Raw genomic sequence first — 17725 nt, 5'->3', positions numbered from 1 at the left:
TTATTTTTATATATGAATATATGCAACATATGATAGATAAGACCGAACAAGAAGGCTATTAATAATCTTTCATTGCGCAAAAGTATTATAATATGAAAGGCTCCAATACAGAGCGGCACAAAGCGCTTATGCGCATCCCGTGCATAGAATGATGCGCCTGATGCAACACGGAGTCAGAGTGTAGCGCTCCGCACAGAAAAGTTCAAAGCACAAAGGGAAGAGATATTAATATTGGTGTATTATATCTGTGCGATGGTTTGAGTCTCTTCTTTTATCCATTTTAAATCTTATTCTACTTTTTCTTTTACTTTTTTTAGGCTTTTCTACATACTGCAGGGCATGTCCTGTCTGTGGGCTGATGTACCGTTATCAAGAATGGAGTGATGGAATTCACAATTTCAACGACCATATTCTAATCACTCTTCATTTGTGTTGTCACGAATCCGGTCTATAAACTTCCGTTCACTCACTACCAGCGGTCACCCGCTCTCCACATGGACTCTCACACTACACAGACTGTTACACATCACCCTGGACTACATTTCCCATGCTCCATTTCACTAATCACAAGCTCACCTGAAACCAATCATACACAGCTGCTACCAATAACACACACTATATAAATCAGTCTCACACCACCATTCAATGCAGAGTATTGTTTGCACATATCGCTCAGTTAGTGATAGCAACATTACGGAGCCCTTTTCCTAGTTTTGTATTTGTTCCTAATTCTAGTCTAGTCTTGCCTCATTGTGTTATTTGATTGCCTGGTTGCCTGATTTTCTGCCTGCCTTGGATTTCTATTGCCTTATCATTTGGACTCTGTTTGCCCCTTTACTGGACTATCGCCTGTTTGTGGATTACCCATTTGCCTTGCCCTCTGGATTACGTTCGCCGATCGAAGACCCTCGCCTGCTCTAGGAATACTCTTTGCCTTGCCTGTGATGTACCTGTGTTGTTGTCTGAACCTTGCCCGTTTTGTGACCACGCCTTTGTAATAAAGCCTTGCACATGGATACGCACGTCTCATTTTCTGATTACTCCGTAACATGTGTTTTGTACTACGTACATCACTTCAGGTAAGAAGCACATTTAAAGGGCACCTATTATGCCCCTTTTTACAAGATGTAATATAAGTCTCAGGTGTTCCCAGAATGTGTCTGTGAAGTTTCAGCTCAAAATACTCCACAGATCATTTATATCATTTTGAAAATGCCTATTTTGAGTGGAAGCAGAAATGCACTGTTTTCGTGCCTGTATCTTTAAATGCAAATGAGCTGCTGCTCCCAGCCCCCTTTTCCAGAATAGGGCTGTGCTAGTACAGCTCATACCTCAAATACTCTGCCAAAAAAAACATCTGTTTGGTTTTGATTATCATTAGGGGTGGCACAATACTATTTTTTCAAAACCGATACCAATCCGATACCAGTGCAGGTTTTTGTTTTTTTTAATCGGTGAAGAATTTCTATACCTCAGTGTGTGTTGACCTGATCATCACTCTTTTGTGTTACACACAATCTGCTAAATATAGACAACTTCATTATAAAGAAAAATAACAAATGAAAAAATATATGATCAAAATCTATGAGAAAAATACTATTATAAACTAGGTTAATGGATAATTCAGCAGTAACTCTAGAAAAAAAATTTGTTCACAATTTTATAAAATCTAAACATTTAGAGAAAAAACATTATTTAAAAAAAATTATGTAAATACTTGTAATCTGGTAAAATGTTACACATTGCTCTTTGTGTTGTTGTAAAATGAAAATAGTAATTATTTTTATATATGAATATATGCAACATATGATAGATAAGACCGAACAAGAAGGCTATTAATAATCTTTCATTGCGCAAAAGTATTATAATATGAAAGGCTCCAATACAGAGCGGCACAAAGCGCTTATGCGCATCCCGTGCATAGAATGATGCGCCTGATGCAACACGGAGTCAGAGTGTAGCGCTCCGCACAGAAAAGTTCAAAGCACAAAGGGAAGAGATATTAATATTGGTGTATTATATCTGTGCGATGGTTTGAGTCTCTTCTTTTATCCATTTTAAATTAGTTACTGTGCGCGTGAAGAACAATTCATAGTGCTCTCTACTCCAGTGTAGTGATCTATCAGACACCCATTAGAAATTAACATGCTTTAGAAACAGCACTAAACTCCAGCAAGATAAAGTCCTTTTATGCAAAACCACTGATCTTTATCTACAGATCAAGTATAACAATAGGAACATTGAATCATCTTGGAGCAAGTTTCATCGTCTTGTCTGTCGTAACCTAACGTGATATGCAGTTTGAATGCTGACAGCCGCAGTGGAGAGAAGAGTTTACATGAATTTGACTTCAATATTAATCTGTACCTCACATTAAACTATGGAACAGCTTCAGAACACTTGGAATATAGTGCACGAAAATTTTATGGTGCTTTTATAAAGTGTTTGTGCCTTTCGTGGCGCTTAATAAACACAGAATAGTCTACTCACTATATCGGATTTGGATCAGTCTTGTCTGACCGATTCCCCGATCCAGCAGAAAATGCCAGTATCGGAGCGATACCGATACTGAATATCGGATCGGTGCACCCCTAATTGTCATGTCTATCGCGCTAAAATCATGCAGTTTAAAGCCATATTAGTTTAAACTTTTGATATAGTGTTTTCTGAGCGCACACATCCGAAGCATGTGCACAGAAAGCGGCTGTCACACGGCATGTGAGCATTAAACTAAGATCTTTTTTATGTCTTATTGCACTTAAACTGTCAAAAACACACAAGTTTGTTAAAAACAAACACAAGTTACAAAAATACAGTTGGTTATGTCTGTGAAGGTAAATAGCTGAGAAAGAAATTGCATGTTTATATTAGATCTGTGTATTAAGTGACATCATCAGAATATACATTACCTATGCTGCTGTCTACACTGTTAATATGACCCAACACTCTAAAAAACACTGGGTTAAAAACAACCCAATTTGGGTTGTTTTTAACCCAAGGGCTGGGTAAATATGGGACAGAACACATATGGGGTTAATTTTACCCAGCAAATTGGGTTGTTTATGTAACCCAGCTAATGGGTTGATTCATTTTTATTATAATATAGCTTTTTTTTTACTTTATACATGAAATACTGTTTACAGATTAACTTAAATCCACTACATTTTTGTAAAATACTCCACACACCACTGGTTTGCAGCCTTTATTTATCATTTTCAGCATTGTTTATCGTTTGTATGTATACATATTGCTTATTTAAACTCGTTTAACAAACATTAAAAGTAAATATTAAACATTAAACAGAAGTAATTCAAGTGTAAACGACCAGTCTGTTATTCTGTTTCCACCGTAACAGCGCTGGCTCTCGTACCCGAGCTGGAGTCGTGTTCGGTGGGGAACTGCTCACGGCTGAGACCGCAGCCCTGCCTTCATAAACTGTCCAAAACAAACAGTAAACAGCTCTGAGGAAATATTTTAACATCCAAAGTATTTGTATTCTGTATCTTTATGAATAAAATTGTTTATTTTATGCAGATCAGGCTTTTCCATCACGCGATAAGACCGACGTTAGGTGATTAACTTACACCACGCGCCTCTGTGTTGCTCTGCATGAAATTGAACGATATACAGCACAGTGACGATTTTATATATAAAATAAAATGTACACAAACCTGTATTTTACCGAAGAAATGCATCAATTCGATGGCGCTTAGAACTAATTCTCTCCAGAAGAGAACGCAAAATCCCCGCGATAAATAACTCAACCGCTGGGTTACCTCTGACTGACCTAGGATCTGAGTAATACAAAAACTACCCAAACATTGGGTTGTTATGTCTGACCCAGGAGCTGGGTAACACTAAAAAACTACCCAAACATTGGGTTGTTATGTCTGACCCAGGAGCTGGGTAACACTAAAAAACTACCCAAACATTGGGTTGTTATGTCTGACCCAGGAGCTGGGTAACACTAAAAAACTACCCAAACATTGGGTTGTTATGTCTGACCCAGGAGCTGGGTAACACTAAAAAACTACCCAAACATTGGGTTGTTACATTTGACCCAGGAGCTGGGCAACACAAAAACTACCCAAACACTGACAAAATAACCCGAAAAAATAACCCAGGATTTTGAAACAATAAAATAAAAACAAAAAATCACTCACTGCTCTGGACTGAATAACGTCTATAGCTTTGATAAGAAGACATTTCTTACTTGAATGCTGCTTTTAAATGTTCTGGCGTGAAGATAAACATGGCAGATTGTGTGCAGCTCACTCAGGGTGGGGTTTCTGCTAATACGGCAGTGTCCGTCAACAGTCGTGAACAGGGCCTGTAAAAACTGACGTCACATTTTACGGATTTTGCTAACTGCTTGTTGTGAGACACTGCTTATGATTTATGGGGATTTAAAAAAAAGGAGAGGGTGGATTTTTATCATTATAGGGTGGTTGTGTACACACACTGCCAACACACATTTATGTTCAAGCAACATGTAAAAGTGAATTTTGCACAATAGGTGCCCTTTAATGTAGATGTTGTACTGTTGTTGTTGTTGTTGAATGTGTGCCTAGTTATGTCTTATACTTTCTTAGACTCACCATGCTGTAAGCCGAGCAATTGAAGTTACCGGTTTGCCTTTGAAGAAAATAAGTCTTTCCCTAAAAAGGCCACAATACTCCACGCCTACTCATACTTTGAGGCCCTGACTATGCATGACCACTCATATTCTTGTTTCAAGTGTGGATACTATCCACCAGTGGTTGTAATGGACCTTCACAGAAAGGTCTCCATTTAAACTGCATTTAATGATAAAGAAAAAAATTGACAATACTTTATTAATACCATGCTTGAATTTATAGTGAAATAGAGGCCCCACCAGCAGACTTTGACGGCAGTGCCAGTATCACAAAATTTTGGGACTCTGTGACTTCCGAAATCATCTGCAGTGGCTTATTAACCAGTGGGTGTCTTTTTACTCAAAGTAGGAAGTATAAGGCATATATCTATTTCCCACAAGATTGTAAAATACTGTGATACAATGACTTCCTATCTTGATATCACTGTTTCACCTCAATAGCACTGTTAACTGTGGTAAACAACATTCTCAACTGAATATACCTGTAGTCCCTGAAGTGTATTACTGTAGGCTCACACACCATACTTAGTTATTGACATCTCTGCTCCTGTATTTACTGAGTTCTCTGTCATCGAGTTCAGCTACTAAAAACACTTTACACAAAACACACAAAAACACGTTTTCTTGTAATGAAGCATTTTTCTTTTAATGTCAAGGCAGGCGAAAGAACTGTCGCACAAGTCCTGAAAGCAAACAAACAAATGAGACAAAAATATTTTCTTTGCCATTTATTTATTGAGAAATGTTCCAGTGTTACATATATGTGAGTGGCAAAAGTATGTGAATCTTTGCATTATCTGGTCTGACCCCCTTTTGCAACAATAACTGCAGGTAATGTTTCTTGTAACTGCTGATCAGCCCTGCACAACATCTTGAAGGAGTTTTAGACCATTCCTCAGTACAGAACGACTTCAGCTCTGTGATGTTGGTGGGTTTCCTCCTATGAACTGCTTGCTTCAGGTCCTTCAACAAAATTTAAATTGGATTAAGGTCCGGACTTTGATCATTATGAAACATTTGCTTTGTTCTTCAGAACAGCAGGCAGTTGAACTGCTCAGGAAAAACAAGGGACTCGTGAACAACTATCACAAAACAAAAAACAGTTGTGGATCATCCAGGAAATGATACACAGTATTAAGATTCAAGGGTATGTACAATTTTGTCATTTTTATCAATTCAGTTATTTTTTCTAGTGGAGTATATATAAGCATTTGACAAATAGCTTATTAAGGACAGTGCTGAATAAAAAATAACATGCAATTTTCATGATCCCTCTTATTTTGTTGAATTTATTAACATATTTGCATATTCTGCAGGGGCTATGTAAACTTATGATCACTACTATATTGTTTGACTTCAGTGCGTGCATAATTATTATGCAAGTTGATATTCTGGTCATTTTTTTTCCAAGCACATTTTACCAAATCCGAACCACATCAATCTTAATAACTACTATTGATTTTGTATTTAATAATTTATAAGTGATATATAATTGTTAACAAAGGCTGGAAGTGAAAAATGCCTTATATTCAGGTGTGCATAATTATTAAACAGGTTTTCTTTTACAGGTAAAATGCACCAGAAAAGAGATTTAACTCAGACTAAAAAGTCAACAATTATTAAATGCCCATGAGAAATATTCAAAAGTAATGCAATGCAGAAATTGCTCAAATAAATCATGCCTACTGGACAGCGAAATTCTCATTGGGTCAATATGGTCAGAAAAAAAGTAGCTGGAGAAGAAAAGACACATTAACTGTAAACAAATTAAGAATTAAGGTGAAGAATTAAGTGTGAAACCACCAGGAACACTTTAGTCTCCAATGCTACACTTTTCCAAAACTGGAACCTACCTGGAGTCTCCAGAAGACAAGGCGTCAGGTTCTCAGGGACTTTGCTAAGATAAACAATCCTGAAACAAGACCCCCACTTAATAAGAAAAACATGCTGTGTGATTGTGATTATGAAATACATGAAGACTGATTGTTTGAAAAGGTTTTATGAACAGGTTGAGAGTGATTCCTGAGGTATCGGCACCAGTTCAAGTCAGATAGCAGTGACGGTGGTGAAGGGATCATGGTGTGAGCTGCTACACGGACGGACCTTTCAGGGTTAGAGATCCCAAAAGTTACTGCCAGATTCTTGATGAAAAATTCTTCAAAGAGTGGTACACGTGGATGTGGTGCTGGTCCTTCAAGAGTCATTCTCAACCTATGTCTATAAAGCCTATAAAAATCAGTCCTCATCTATTTCACAACACTTCAGCATGTTCTTAAGTGGGGGTCATATTTTAGGATTTTGTTTTTATCTTAGCAAAGTCCCTTTTTTGTTACCATTTCGCTGTCCAGTGGTCATGATTTAATTTAGCAATTTCTGCATTGCATTACTTTTGAATATTTCTCATGGGCATTTAATAATTGTTGACTTTTCAGTCTGAGTTAAATCTCTTTTTCTGGTGCATTTTACCTGTAAAAGAAAACCTGTTTAATAATTATGCACACCTTATGAGTATAAGGCATTTTTCACTTCCAGCCTTTAACAATTATATATCACTTATATATAATTAAATACAAAATTAATAGTAGTTATTAAGATTGATGTTGTTTGGATTTGGTAAAATGTGCTTAAAAAACAAAATGACCAGAATATCAACTTGCATAATAATTATGCACGTACTGTATAGTTTGTACTTTCCTGTTTCATAAAAGTGCTTGAGCAGCACTTGACTAATTACATCATTATTGAAATCATTATAAAAATCTTATCTTTTTGCACAAAGGACTCGGCAGTGATGAAACCGATTCTTCTGGCCTGTGACTGGGTGGAGGAAAACAGACCCCACTTTGCTGGGAAAGTTCACTTACCACAGATCTTAAGGATGACCGAGGATGATGCCTTGTTGGCCATAACAATGCGGGACCTATTTATTGACACTATTTTCCATGAAGGTGAAATGGATGAGGACAAAATTCGGGCTCCCTTCCTTTTCACCTTTGAGAGAATTGAAGACATGGAGTTTTTCTTGCAGGAAATAAACGACAAAAGAAAAATGTGTGTGTCTTGCGTGCATGACCCTCACCTTTAACAAGCTAACTGTCTGATGGGGTTGATCTGGGTAAATATTGTTTTTTAAATTTTGTTTTGTATTGCCTTGTTAGTTTTAGGTTTACTTTTTTTTTTTAAGTTTTGTGGGGGAAAAGTGTTCTTGAAACTTGATGTTAAATGGTGTGTCTTGTATCCTATTATCGTGTTCCTAGATTGAAGATTGTTAGCCGTACGTTTTGCTAATAAAGGTTAATAGAAATAAAATACATACAGCAACACTTGAGGGCAGTGAAGAATGTAACTCATAAATTGTAAATTAAGTAACACTCCCAGGCTACTAATAAATGTTCCTGCAATGGTTGCCAACACTTGTCCTCGTTTTTTCTTTGGTGTGACACGTGGCATATTAGGAGCATACTTTATTACATTAATTATGATTGAGATAAATTCGCAAATAGCCTACATAGCCTTAATGTGGTTGGTAAAAAAAAGCAGGGGTAAAGCAGATAATCTAGTCTTACATTAGTAACAGAAACAATGCCGAAAAATCACGAAATCATCAAAAATGTTAAAGAAAGGTTAGGCAATATTAGCTATGTCAGCATGTCCAGTTCCATGCAAGTCTTATCCACCTTATTCTTCATCGCGGAAGTAAGCCTATGGGAGATTACGTTCATTAGCTGCTATAGGGAAATAATGAGATGAATAACACAGTGCAGTAAACGGTAGAACTGCATTACAAACCAGTGTGTTCATAATTTAGATGATACATAAAAATAATATGGTAATAAACACCAGTTTGCAATTACAAGCAGCAAAACGAGCTGTTTTGCACAGCTAAAAATAGCTGGAAGCGGATGAGACCGATGTAACCGGATAATTACTTTGACCCAATCAACAATAATATTAAATTAAAAAAATTCCCCATTAGGTTAAAGTTATAGCTGGCGCAGGGCTCGCATTACCTTTAACAGCCACTATGGTAGCGAAATGAGTGTCGCTTAACTAAAGTTAGATCTAGACTAGGTCAAGAGAGGTGGAGCTTACGTGTAGCTCCTCCCCACTGGACGTCTAGCGAGGGGGAGCTACACGTAAGCTCCACCCATTTGCTCTGCAGCGAGCAGCCTCTCGTTTCCTCTGGGTGGCTCGCACTGTAACTATGGTGACGCTCTAAATAAACATGGCGGTCTATCTAGTAAAGGGAACTTCTCCATGGTGCCATTTAGTGTATTTATTATTTCTGCCGTCACGTTTTATATTGAGTCATATGAGTATCTACGGCACGTTTCCATAAAATATCACCATAGACCTACTTCGCTACGCACCACACGTGCCGGAGCTTGAAGTATTCAATTGTGTTAAAAAAGTTCAAAAGTTTTTACACGACAAAACAATGGCCGATGAAACTAAACCAAAAGCACTAAAGAGTTCTGAACCCTCCATGAACCGACACAAGCCAGCATCAAAGACAACTCAGGTAAGAGAATGACTACTGACCACTAGTTATTTTAACAGTTTGACTTTACCAAAGTCCTTATAAGACTTTACTCACCCTCATGTTGTCTCAATAAACCTGTATAACTGTATTTCGTCGAACACAACATTTTATGTTATACTATAGAATGGTATTGGAATTATGTAATTTTCATTTCTGGGCGAAGTGTCATTAAACAAATCTATCAGATAAAAAAAAAAAAGTCAAAAAAGTTTGCTTGAAAGTCATTGGTTTTGTGTGTACAGGACATTTCTCATCTACTGGCCAGCATATTCAACGACCTTTACACCATAGAGGTGATTGGGAGGGACACTGTTTCTAATCTTAGTAAATCACGCAGAGGAAGCAACAACTACCATGAAAATTATGTGGAAGAGCTTCAGCAGGTGCCTCTCTCTTCACATCTGAACAAAGTCTCTCTTATCAAATGTGACATATATACATGACTTTTTTTGTCTCATTCACTGCTCACACTGTTGTATGTACTGCTACTGTAACACCCGCAGCTTAATATAAACTAATCATCTGTTGATATTCAAGCTCTAGCGCAATATATTTTTCCAAACATTATTGTGAATAAGACTTTACGTTTTTAGGAGGAACTGACTAAAGTGGCTGCAGTTTGTGAAGTAAAAGGAATGGAGAGTCCATTGTTGCTGGGCTTTTTTTCTAAAGCCAAACCTCTCAGAGTTTCCTACTCACTGCCTTCTGATTGGTAATGCCACAAATACCTCATATTCACATTTCCCTGGACTTTGGTCTTTTTATTAGCTTTTTTTAATCAAGACATTGTTGCAGTATCACTGTCTTTTTCACTGTTACATATTTAGTGTTAATTCAAGGGATGCCGATCACCAAACAATCACACTGGACTTCAGTGAGCATGAGCCAGTCGTCATTGGCAAATCTATCAAACGGCAGTTGCTGATAACTAACGACACCGCTATTACTGCTCCGTTCACTGTTGAAGCAGAGTACTTTACTGGATGCTGTCCTTCACAATTGGATGAAAACTCTGAAAGGTACAGTACATATCTTTATTCTTCATTCATATCTTTATTCTGAATTCTTTTAGTATTAATACAAACATATTATTTTTAAAAAGACTAACGTTTCATTAACCATTAATATAGCATTTGGGGTTGATTTTTTAAAATGTTTTTAAAAGAAGTCTCTTATGCACACCGAGGCTGAATTTATTGTAATATTACGAAATATCATTACAATTTTAAATGCATGTTCCTTCAGAAATCATTCTAGTATGATTTGGAAACATTTCTTCTTATTATTAATGTTGAAAACAGGAGCGGTGCACCTCTCCACTCTGTCCAGGCCAAAAAAATACAGCAAAAAGCATATGATGGTTGGTGGAACCTATTCTTTTGTGCTCTACAGTATCAGTGAAAGTGAAACAGCAAAGTCAAAAACGCAATTTCTTTCTTTACTTCCAGAATTTGTAAACTGTCTTCTTTCCAATGGGAGAGGTGCAGCATTCTTTGTTGAACCGAACAGTGGGATGCTCGGCCCATTTGAGACTCAAGCCATCAATATCACTGCTCTCACCAATATGTGGGGGAATTATCAAGACAAGCTCATATGTAAAGTATGTCACAAAACAATCAAACATCTTGTTTCATTATAAATATTTTACCTTTCTCAAATTGAACAGTTGAGTTACAGTGAATTCTGACTTTCAGGTTGGAGATCTAGATCCAACTCCCATTCCTATCCAGATGTCTGTGAGGGGCTGCCCCATTTACTTTCAGATGATTGGACCACAACCTGACAACCAGAACCAGGGTCCAATTATACGGTCAGTGTACTTATAGGATACTTTAGATGTTGCAGTTTACTCGCAAAGACAGTTCTTTGATATTTATGATTGACAGATTTGGAAGCCATGTTTCTGGAGGAGACACTGTGTCACGCTCTTTACGGCTCATTAACACCAGTCCGTATGGTGAGCCATTCCACTACATTGAGTTCACAAATGTACATGCATCAAGTTTACAAAAGTACACACATCATGTCATTTTCTGAAACCTCTCAGATATCCGTATGGATTGGATGACCTACAACTTGGAGGTCGGTGATAGTAAATTGATAGATCTGTTGGTTGCATGTGGTGAACCCTTTCCTCTGAAGGATGCTGATGGCAATGAAGTTCTTGGAGGGCTGGACTCATCCGTCATGTTCCCGCGCACATGGGATGACAGCCACACCCCCAGCAGAAAAGGAACAAGCTCAACTTTCATGACCAAATCTGTGAGTCTAGGCTTAGTTTTCATGGCAACATCCCAAAACAGATGCAGCTTCTGGTGCAGCTTCACCACACAAACAAAAAAGTGCATTTTCTGTTTTGTAGGATGATTTTGGAGAGAATGAGGAAGAATGTGATGGAGAGGAGGGCAGAAGCCCTTCTAGGTCTCTGGCTCCAGTGAAGAAGCTGTTTTCTGTGTTTCTGAAGCCTCATGAAGGGAACATCTCTGACTACCCATACTGCATTACTCCACAGCAAACCGTAGGTTATGGAAATCAACACTGTCCCAGGTCTCCATTAGGATCTGTTTTATTTCCATATCTGGATTAAGAACATTAATGATAGGGTGTGATGGGCGGAAAAACATTTAATATGCACTTTTCTACAGGTAGTTCCAGCAGGGGGCACTAGCACCATTCATGTGTCTTTCACTCCTCTGATCCTGTCATGTTCAACCAGTCAAAAGTGTTTGGGTTATGCTCTGAGTTTCATGAACCTGGACTCTAAGGTATATTAAACTCATCCAGCTCACCTAATACAGACTACATTGTGCTACATTCACAATTACTTTCAAAAATGAAAAACAATAAGTTTTACAGTCAAGGTAATGTCATTTCACTGTTATTTATCTTGTAGCTTGCATCATTGACTCCAGGCAAAGTGGAGAGAGCACAGGGCTATGAACTAGAACCTTTGAGGCTGGACATGCAGGCTAATGTAAAACCTGCCGTGTGAGTTACAAATGTGTTTAATTCATGTATTGATATAGCAACCACTTAGTGATTCCCTAGCAATGCCCGAGCACTACTCACATTTTTAGCATATATAAAAATCAGTATATTGCTTCTATCACAAGCATTTCATACAAGTAAATAAATACATTATATATAGACAACTGTGAATCAGTGTGTGTGTGTAGCTTGACAGTGCAGATGGCAGAAGATACAGACGTACTGGAATTCACAGCAGCTGCCAGTGATACACTGGACGGAGCATCACAGACACAGGTGCACTTCAAACAAACAATATGTATCCAAATCAAAGTACAAGCAAGTTAATTTTGACAGTTCCTGTTGGTGGTGTGAGGGTTTAGCTGGACATTTTTTTGTCTGTCCGTTTGGACTGTAGAAGGAATCCAGGATAACTCGGACGTTCCAGCTGAAGAACAATACGGATATGGCCTTGAGTTTCAGATTGAGCACACACCCTCCGTTCTCAGTGCTGCTGCCCCGACAGAGCCTTAAACTGATCAGCAGCTCACCCTCTCACAGACACACAACAGGAATCTCTGGACCAGGAGATGAGCAAATATCACTTCTTTTACAGCCTAAACAAATCATGCAGGTCATATTGTTTCTTTGCTTATTCTGTCTTGGATTTCAGCTTTTTTGCTTTGTCCCTGTAGGAATCTGTGCTAAATCTGTTGTATTTGTCAATCTGACAGAAGTGATTTTGATAATAATTTTAATTTGCAGGTTAAGGTGGCTTTTCATAATTCATCTTCGCTCCTGACCTGTCTGAATGAACCATGTGAGGAATCAGATGCTCTTCCTTCAGCTACTCTTCTGTGCAATGATGCTGGAGAAAGGACACTACAGTTTCGCCAGAGTTTGACCATTCAGTACAGCAATAACAGCGTACAGGTGTGTACACAGGCAAAATGTATATCCTGTAAATATCTAAAATATAAAAGTCTTGGAACAAAATGCACTTTTTGAGGTTCATAAAGCTGGTAGTAATGATAGAGCTTACATTTCAACGCAATACTCAAGCCTATTGCACCTGAAGATGATGGGTAATAATTTCGCCATCTTGTACCCATCTTGTGGGAGTCATATTGTCCTGGAACATTAGCCTCATTCAAACAAGTATTTACAGTGGAAAAAATAATTGTCAAATTTGAATTTAAAATTGTAGTATTTTTAAAAAATAATTTAATAAATTTTATATTTTTTAAATACATTTTATGTTTCAATTTAACTTTAAACCATTTTTTTTCTCTAAACCTATTTCTGACCCCACTTTGAAAACTTCAGATACACTACTGTTTCAAAGTTTAGAGTCAATACATTTTTTTTTAAAATAAATTAATACTTTTATTCAAATTAAATTTTATTTAGCAATGCATTAAATTAATTTTAAAAAATGTGACAGTCAAGACATTTCTATAGTCACAAAATATTTATTTTTCAAAGAAATGCTGTTTTTTGAACTTTCTATTTATTAATGAATCTTGACAAAATATGTTTTAGGTTGTCCACAATAATATATTAAGCAGCACAACTGTTTTCAATATTGGTAATAATAAGAAATGCTTCTTGAGCATCAGCATATTAGAATATTTCAGAACGATTATGTGACACTGAAGACTGAAATAATGGCTGCTGAAAATTCAGCTTCAAAATATCAATGAACCAGAAGCAAGGTTTCTTGATATCTGAGCTTTTGTAGCCAAATACGAATACTCTACAAGTAACCATGTTGTAAATAATGTTGTCTGTTTGACTGTTTCAGACAGTGTCCCTTTGTGCTAATCTGGCATTACCGACACTGCACCTTTCCAGTTCCACTGTGGATTTTGGCACCTGCTTTGTTGGACAAACAACTGTCAAAGAGGTCTACCTCTACAACAGAGGTGGCTCCTTTAGCTACTGGACTGCACTTACAGGTAAAAAGCTTTGGCTATGGACGAAGCAGCTGTGGAGTGGTATGACCATGTAGTTGCATTAGCATTGACAAGGTTGCTGTAATAACAGATTGCAGCTCTAATCCTGTTTTTTTTTATCATCTGATCTTTACAATCATGGCTGTTACTTTGTATCTAGTTGAGCTCATGTTTTGTGTCTGGATGCTGAAGGTGGCATTGAAGTGTTCAGGGTGAGTCCAGACTCTGGTGTGTTGAAAGCTCTTGTAGACCCACCATCCTGTAAGCAGTTGCTGCAGATCAGCTTCACAGCAAGGTACAGTCCACCACCCTGATACACGCACAATCAATCACGCTTCAGAAAATACTTAATTTAAAGGGGTGGTTCACAGTTTTTTTTCTAGGCTTGATTGTGTTTATGGGGTGCAGTCTAATATGTGTTAAAAAACACATTATTTTTCACATAATTTACCTTTATGCCACACCGCTCTGTCCCTTTCTTTGAGAAAAGCACTGATCATTTCCTTCTTTTATGAAGCCCCTCCCTCAGAAATAGGCGATGGGCTGGCTCTGATTGGTCAGCTAGCCCAGTGTGTTGTGATTGGCTAAACTGCCTCTAGTGCACGGCTAAACGTCCCGTCCCTCACCTCAGCGGCATGTGCTCCGGTTGTATTGTAAACAAGGCGTCATTAATATCACTTATCAGGTTGAGCCTGATTGAGAAGCAGACGATATTATTGAAGAGGATCGTACAGAACCTGTGCAAGCACAGCTTTTAATGGTAGGCCTATGTTTTTTGTTTGTTGTCATCTCATACTTTTAGATACGCTGGGGAACGCAAGGAACAGTATTGAGAACCACTGCTTTATAACATTAGTTTGAAAAGTGTGAATCCATTAGACTCGTTAGAAGACAGAATCGCGATTCATATAAGAACAGATTTTTACTTGCACCTCTAGTTTTCTCTTCCTCTTCTCTAAAGCAGCGCAGCATGGCCTCGCCCCCATGCTGCCTTTTCCCGTTTATCTGGGCTTGTTACGTCACGAACCCGGGAAGTAACTCGTTGTAGTCCCTACCAGCCGTTTTTGTAGGCATTAAACTGCCAGAATTTTAAAAGATGATATCTCCATTTGCATTGAACTGTCAGCTTCGTAACTTTGCAGATATTGTTTATGCTTAAACAGCAACATTACACACCAACTAACGTTAAAAAAGTGAAATTTCAATGAACCACCCCTTTAAGAAATGGATAATACAATATGTAACTGCAATGGATGAAGATTTAGATTGAGTTTGAAGTTCAAAGTTCAGTCCACTGAACACTCCACTATATAACTGTATTTGTCTAATCAGACGTAGACCAGTTAATTTATAAACCTAATGTAGTCTTAAACTTAATACTAACAGCATTTTCTCCATAGTGATCACAAAGAGTTCCAGACAATCATCACAGTGCAGGGGCTTCTTGGAGAGATACCACTTGTTCTGAAGGTCAATGGAAAAGGATCATTTGATGAGAGTTTTGTGTCTTCAAAATCTGACACCTGACAAAACACTGAGTTCCATATAAAAGACAGAAGAACTGAAACGTATCTCTCTCTGTACAGTCATTCATTAGTTTGACTAGACACTGATCTCTGTATACGTCAAATTCTGTATTTGTGAGTTGTAATCTTTTAATTATAAAGAAGATTAAATAACATAAGAACACAAGCAAATGTCAAATGGCCTAGTGTATGTTTGCAAACCGAGGTTCAAAGGTCAAGTTGTAGTTAAACAGCGACTTCACACATACACTACTGTTCAAAAGTTTGGGGTCAGTAAGATTTTTCATGTTTTTTTAATGTCTTATGCTTACCCAGGCTGCATTTATTTGATCAATAATAAAGTAAAAACAGTAATATTTTAAAATATTATTTATTTAAAGTAACTAACTACTGTTCTATTTTAATATATTTGAAAATGTAATGTATTCTTGTGATGGCAAAGCGGAATTTTCAAGTTATGCTGCTTAATATTTTTGTGGAAACTAGATCAGTTTTGGAAATGGTGTAAATGGTGCTTGATCTGTGCATATTTCTCTCCTGATTCAGACGAGACTTCTTTCTCACTGGAGAAAGCAATATTATGGATAGAGGACTTGATTCTTTTCACTTCACAATGCATTAATTGAGGGACAAAAGTCTTGTTGATTACTTGTGGATTGTGATGTTTTTATCAGCTGTTTGGACTCTCATTCTGATGGCACACATTCAGTGCAGAAGGTCCATTGGTGAGCAAGTGATGTAACGCTAAATTTCTTCAAAAGCTGTTCTGTTGAAGAAACAAACTCATCTACATCTTGGACGACCTGAGGGTGAGTACATTTTCAGAAAATTTTTTTTTTGGGGTGGACTATGCATTTATTCAATCTTCATATATGACTGTCATTATTGTGTTTTAGTATATCTTGATTTGATCAGGCTAGCTGTCATCTGGACTTACCAACACACACATCCCCTAGTAAAGAGGGTCTCAGTCCCACATCCTTCAGCACTGCCCTCATCACAGCACTGAGAAGCTCATCTGGGGTAGTGTCCTAAAATCAAAAAGACAGACTTTAATAGAGAATACTGTGAATGTCACTGTCAATCGTCATATTGACCGATATCCCACCTTAAAAGATCCCCTCTTCGCTCGGCCGATGGCTGTTCGTAGTCCATGAACCACAACGATATCATTTGGATCAGCAGCTAAAGCGCTGCACTGCCTCATTCCCACACGACTATTTGAAGACAGATGTCCCGACAAAACCTGCACTCTGTGCATTTTCGAAAAAAATCTAACGATAACCGTTTATTGAGATATACACAGATGGTTAACAGGGTCTGATGCGTGAACTATGTTCTACATTTCTGCTGATGTTTCCTGGTGAACCTTGCTTCTCTGGTCAGATCGGATATCATTGGCTCGAGCGTTATGACGTTCTCGCATGGAATTATGGGCAATGAAGTACAAATCTGGAGTTTTTTTCTGCAAATACAACATTTTAAAATAGCATTGCATGCGAAAGAAATGATCCTTTATCACGAGCATTAAGATAAAAGTATTGGCAGCTGTGTAAACTTTATCATTCTGAATTCTTTATCATTCTTGCCAATTCTTTCTTCATAAATGCTGAATGTCCAGAACTCCTTTGTATAATGCTTTCTGTAACGAACTTGCTCTGTTAATGAAGTCACTTACGGTTGTAAAAAATGTTTCGTTCATCCATCGTAAAATATGTAGCATTTTGTGATTTAAAAAAAATAATTTTTATTAATATCTTACTATAGTTACTGACTTTGATGCATGTGTTTATGCAAATAAATGCATAAATAAGAAGATTTGTACTTTTTACAGTAAACGTTAGGATAGTAATATTTTTAAACTATCTATCTATCTCTCTATCTATACTATATTTATTTGTTTGTTACCCACTGTAGCGTGTTTTTATTTATTTTTCGTCTATTTAATTTTGATATATGTAGGCTATTGTACCGCTAAAAACTTCAAAATTACACAGACCAGGGTTTTAGACCGTTAGGCCTATTTTGACATGTCTAAATAAAATTGCTTACAATATTTTAAGTAATTATATAAATAATGACTTAAAGTAAAATAATT

At 37.3% G+C, this 17725-nt stretch overlaps 1 protein-coding gene across 1 annotated transcript; it reads left to right on the top strand.

The window, feature by feature from the left end:
* The first annotated feature begins 9643 nt into the window (after positions 1–9643).
* Positions 9644–15916, top strand: LOC107585010 (deleted in lung and esophageal cancer protein 1-like). Its single transcript, XM_016271815.1, has 17 exons — positions 9644–9654; positions 9773–9891; positions 10007–10198; positions 10481–10539; positions 10628–10779; positions 10874–10989; positions 11066–11136; positions 11227–11441; positions 11542–11697; positions 11825–11944; positions 12073–12167; positions 12356–12443; positions 12565–12780; positions 12912–13079; positions 13951–14104; positions 14285–14396; positions 15502–15916. Exons 2-17 carry the CDS (start codon positions 9815–9817, stop codon positions 15626–15628), a joined length of 2118 nt encoding a protein of 705 aa, XP_016127301.1. The 5' UTR covers positions 9644–9654; positions 9773–9814; the 3' UTR covers positions 15629–15916.
* Positions 15917–17725: the final 1809 nt, after the last annotated feature.

This window comes from Sinocyclocheilus grahami, unplaced genomic scaffold (assembly GCF_001515645.1).
Source record: "Sinocyclocheilus grahami isolate Dianchi unplaced genomic scaffold, SAMN03320097.WGS_v1.1 scaffold65.1, whole genome shotgun sequence".
NCBI classification, from domain to species: domain Eukaryota; kingdom Metazoa; phylum Chordata; class Actinopteri; order Cypriniformes; family Cyprinidae; genus Sinocyclocheilus; species Sinocyclocheilus grahami.
Note: the sequence above shows the minus strand (reverse complement) of the source record. Positions and strands in the feature narration are given on the sequence as shown.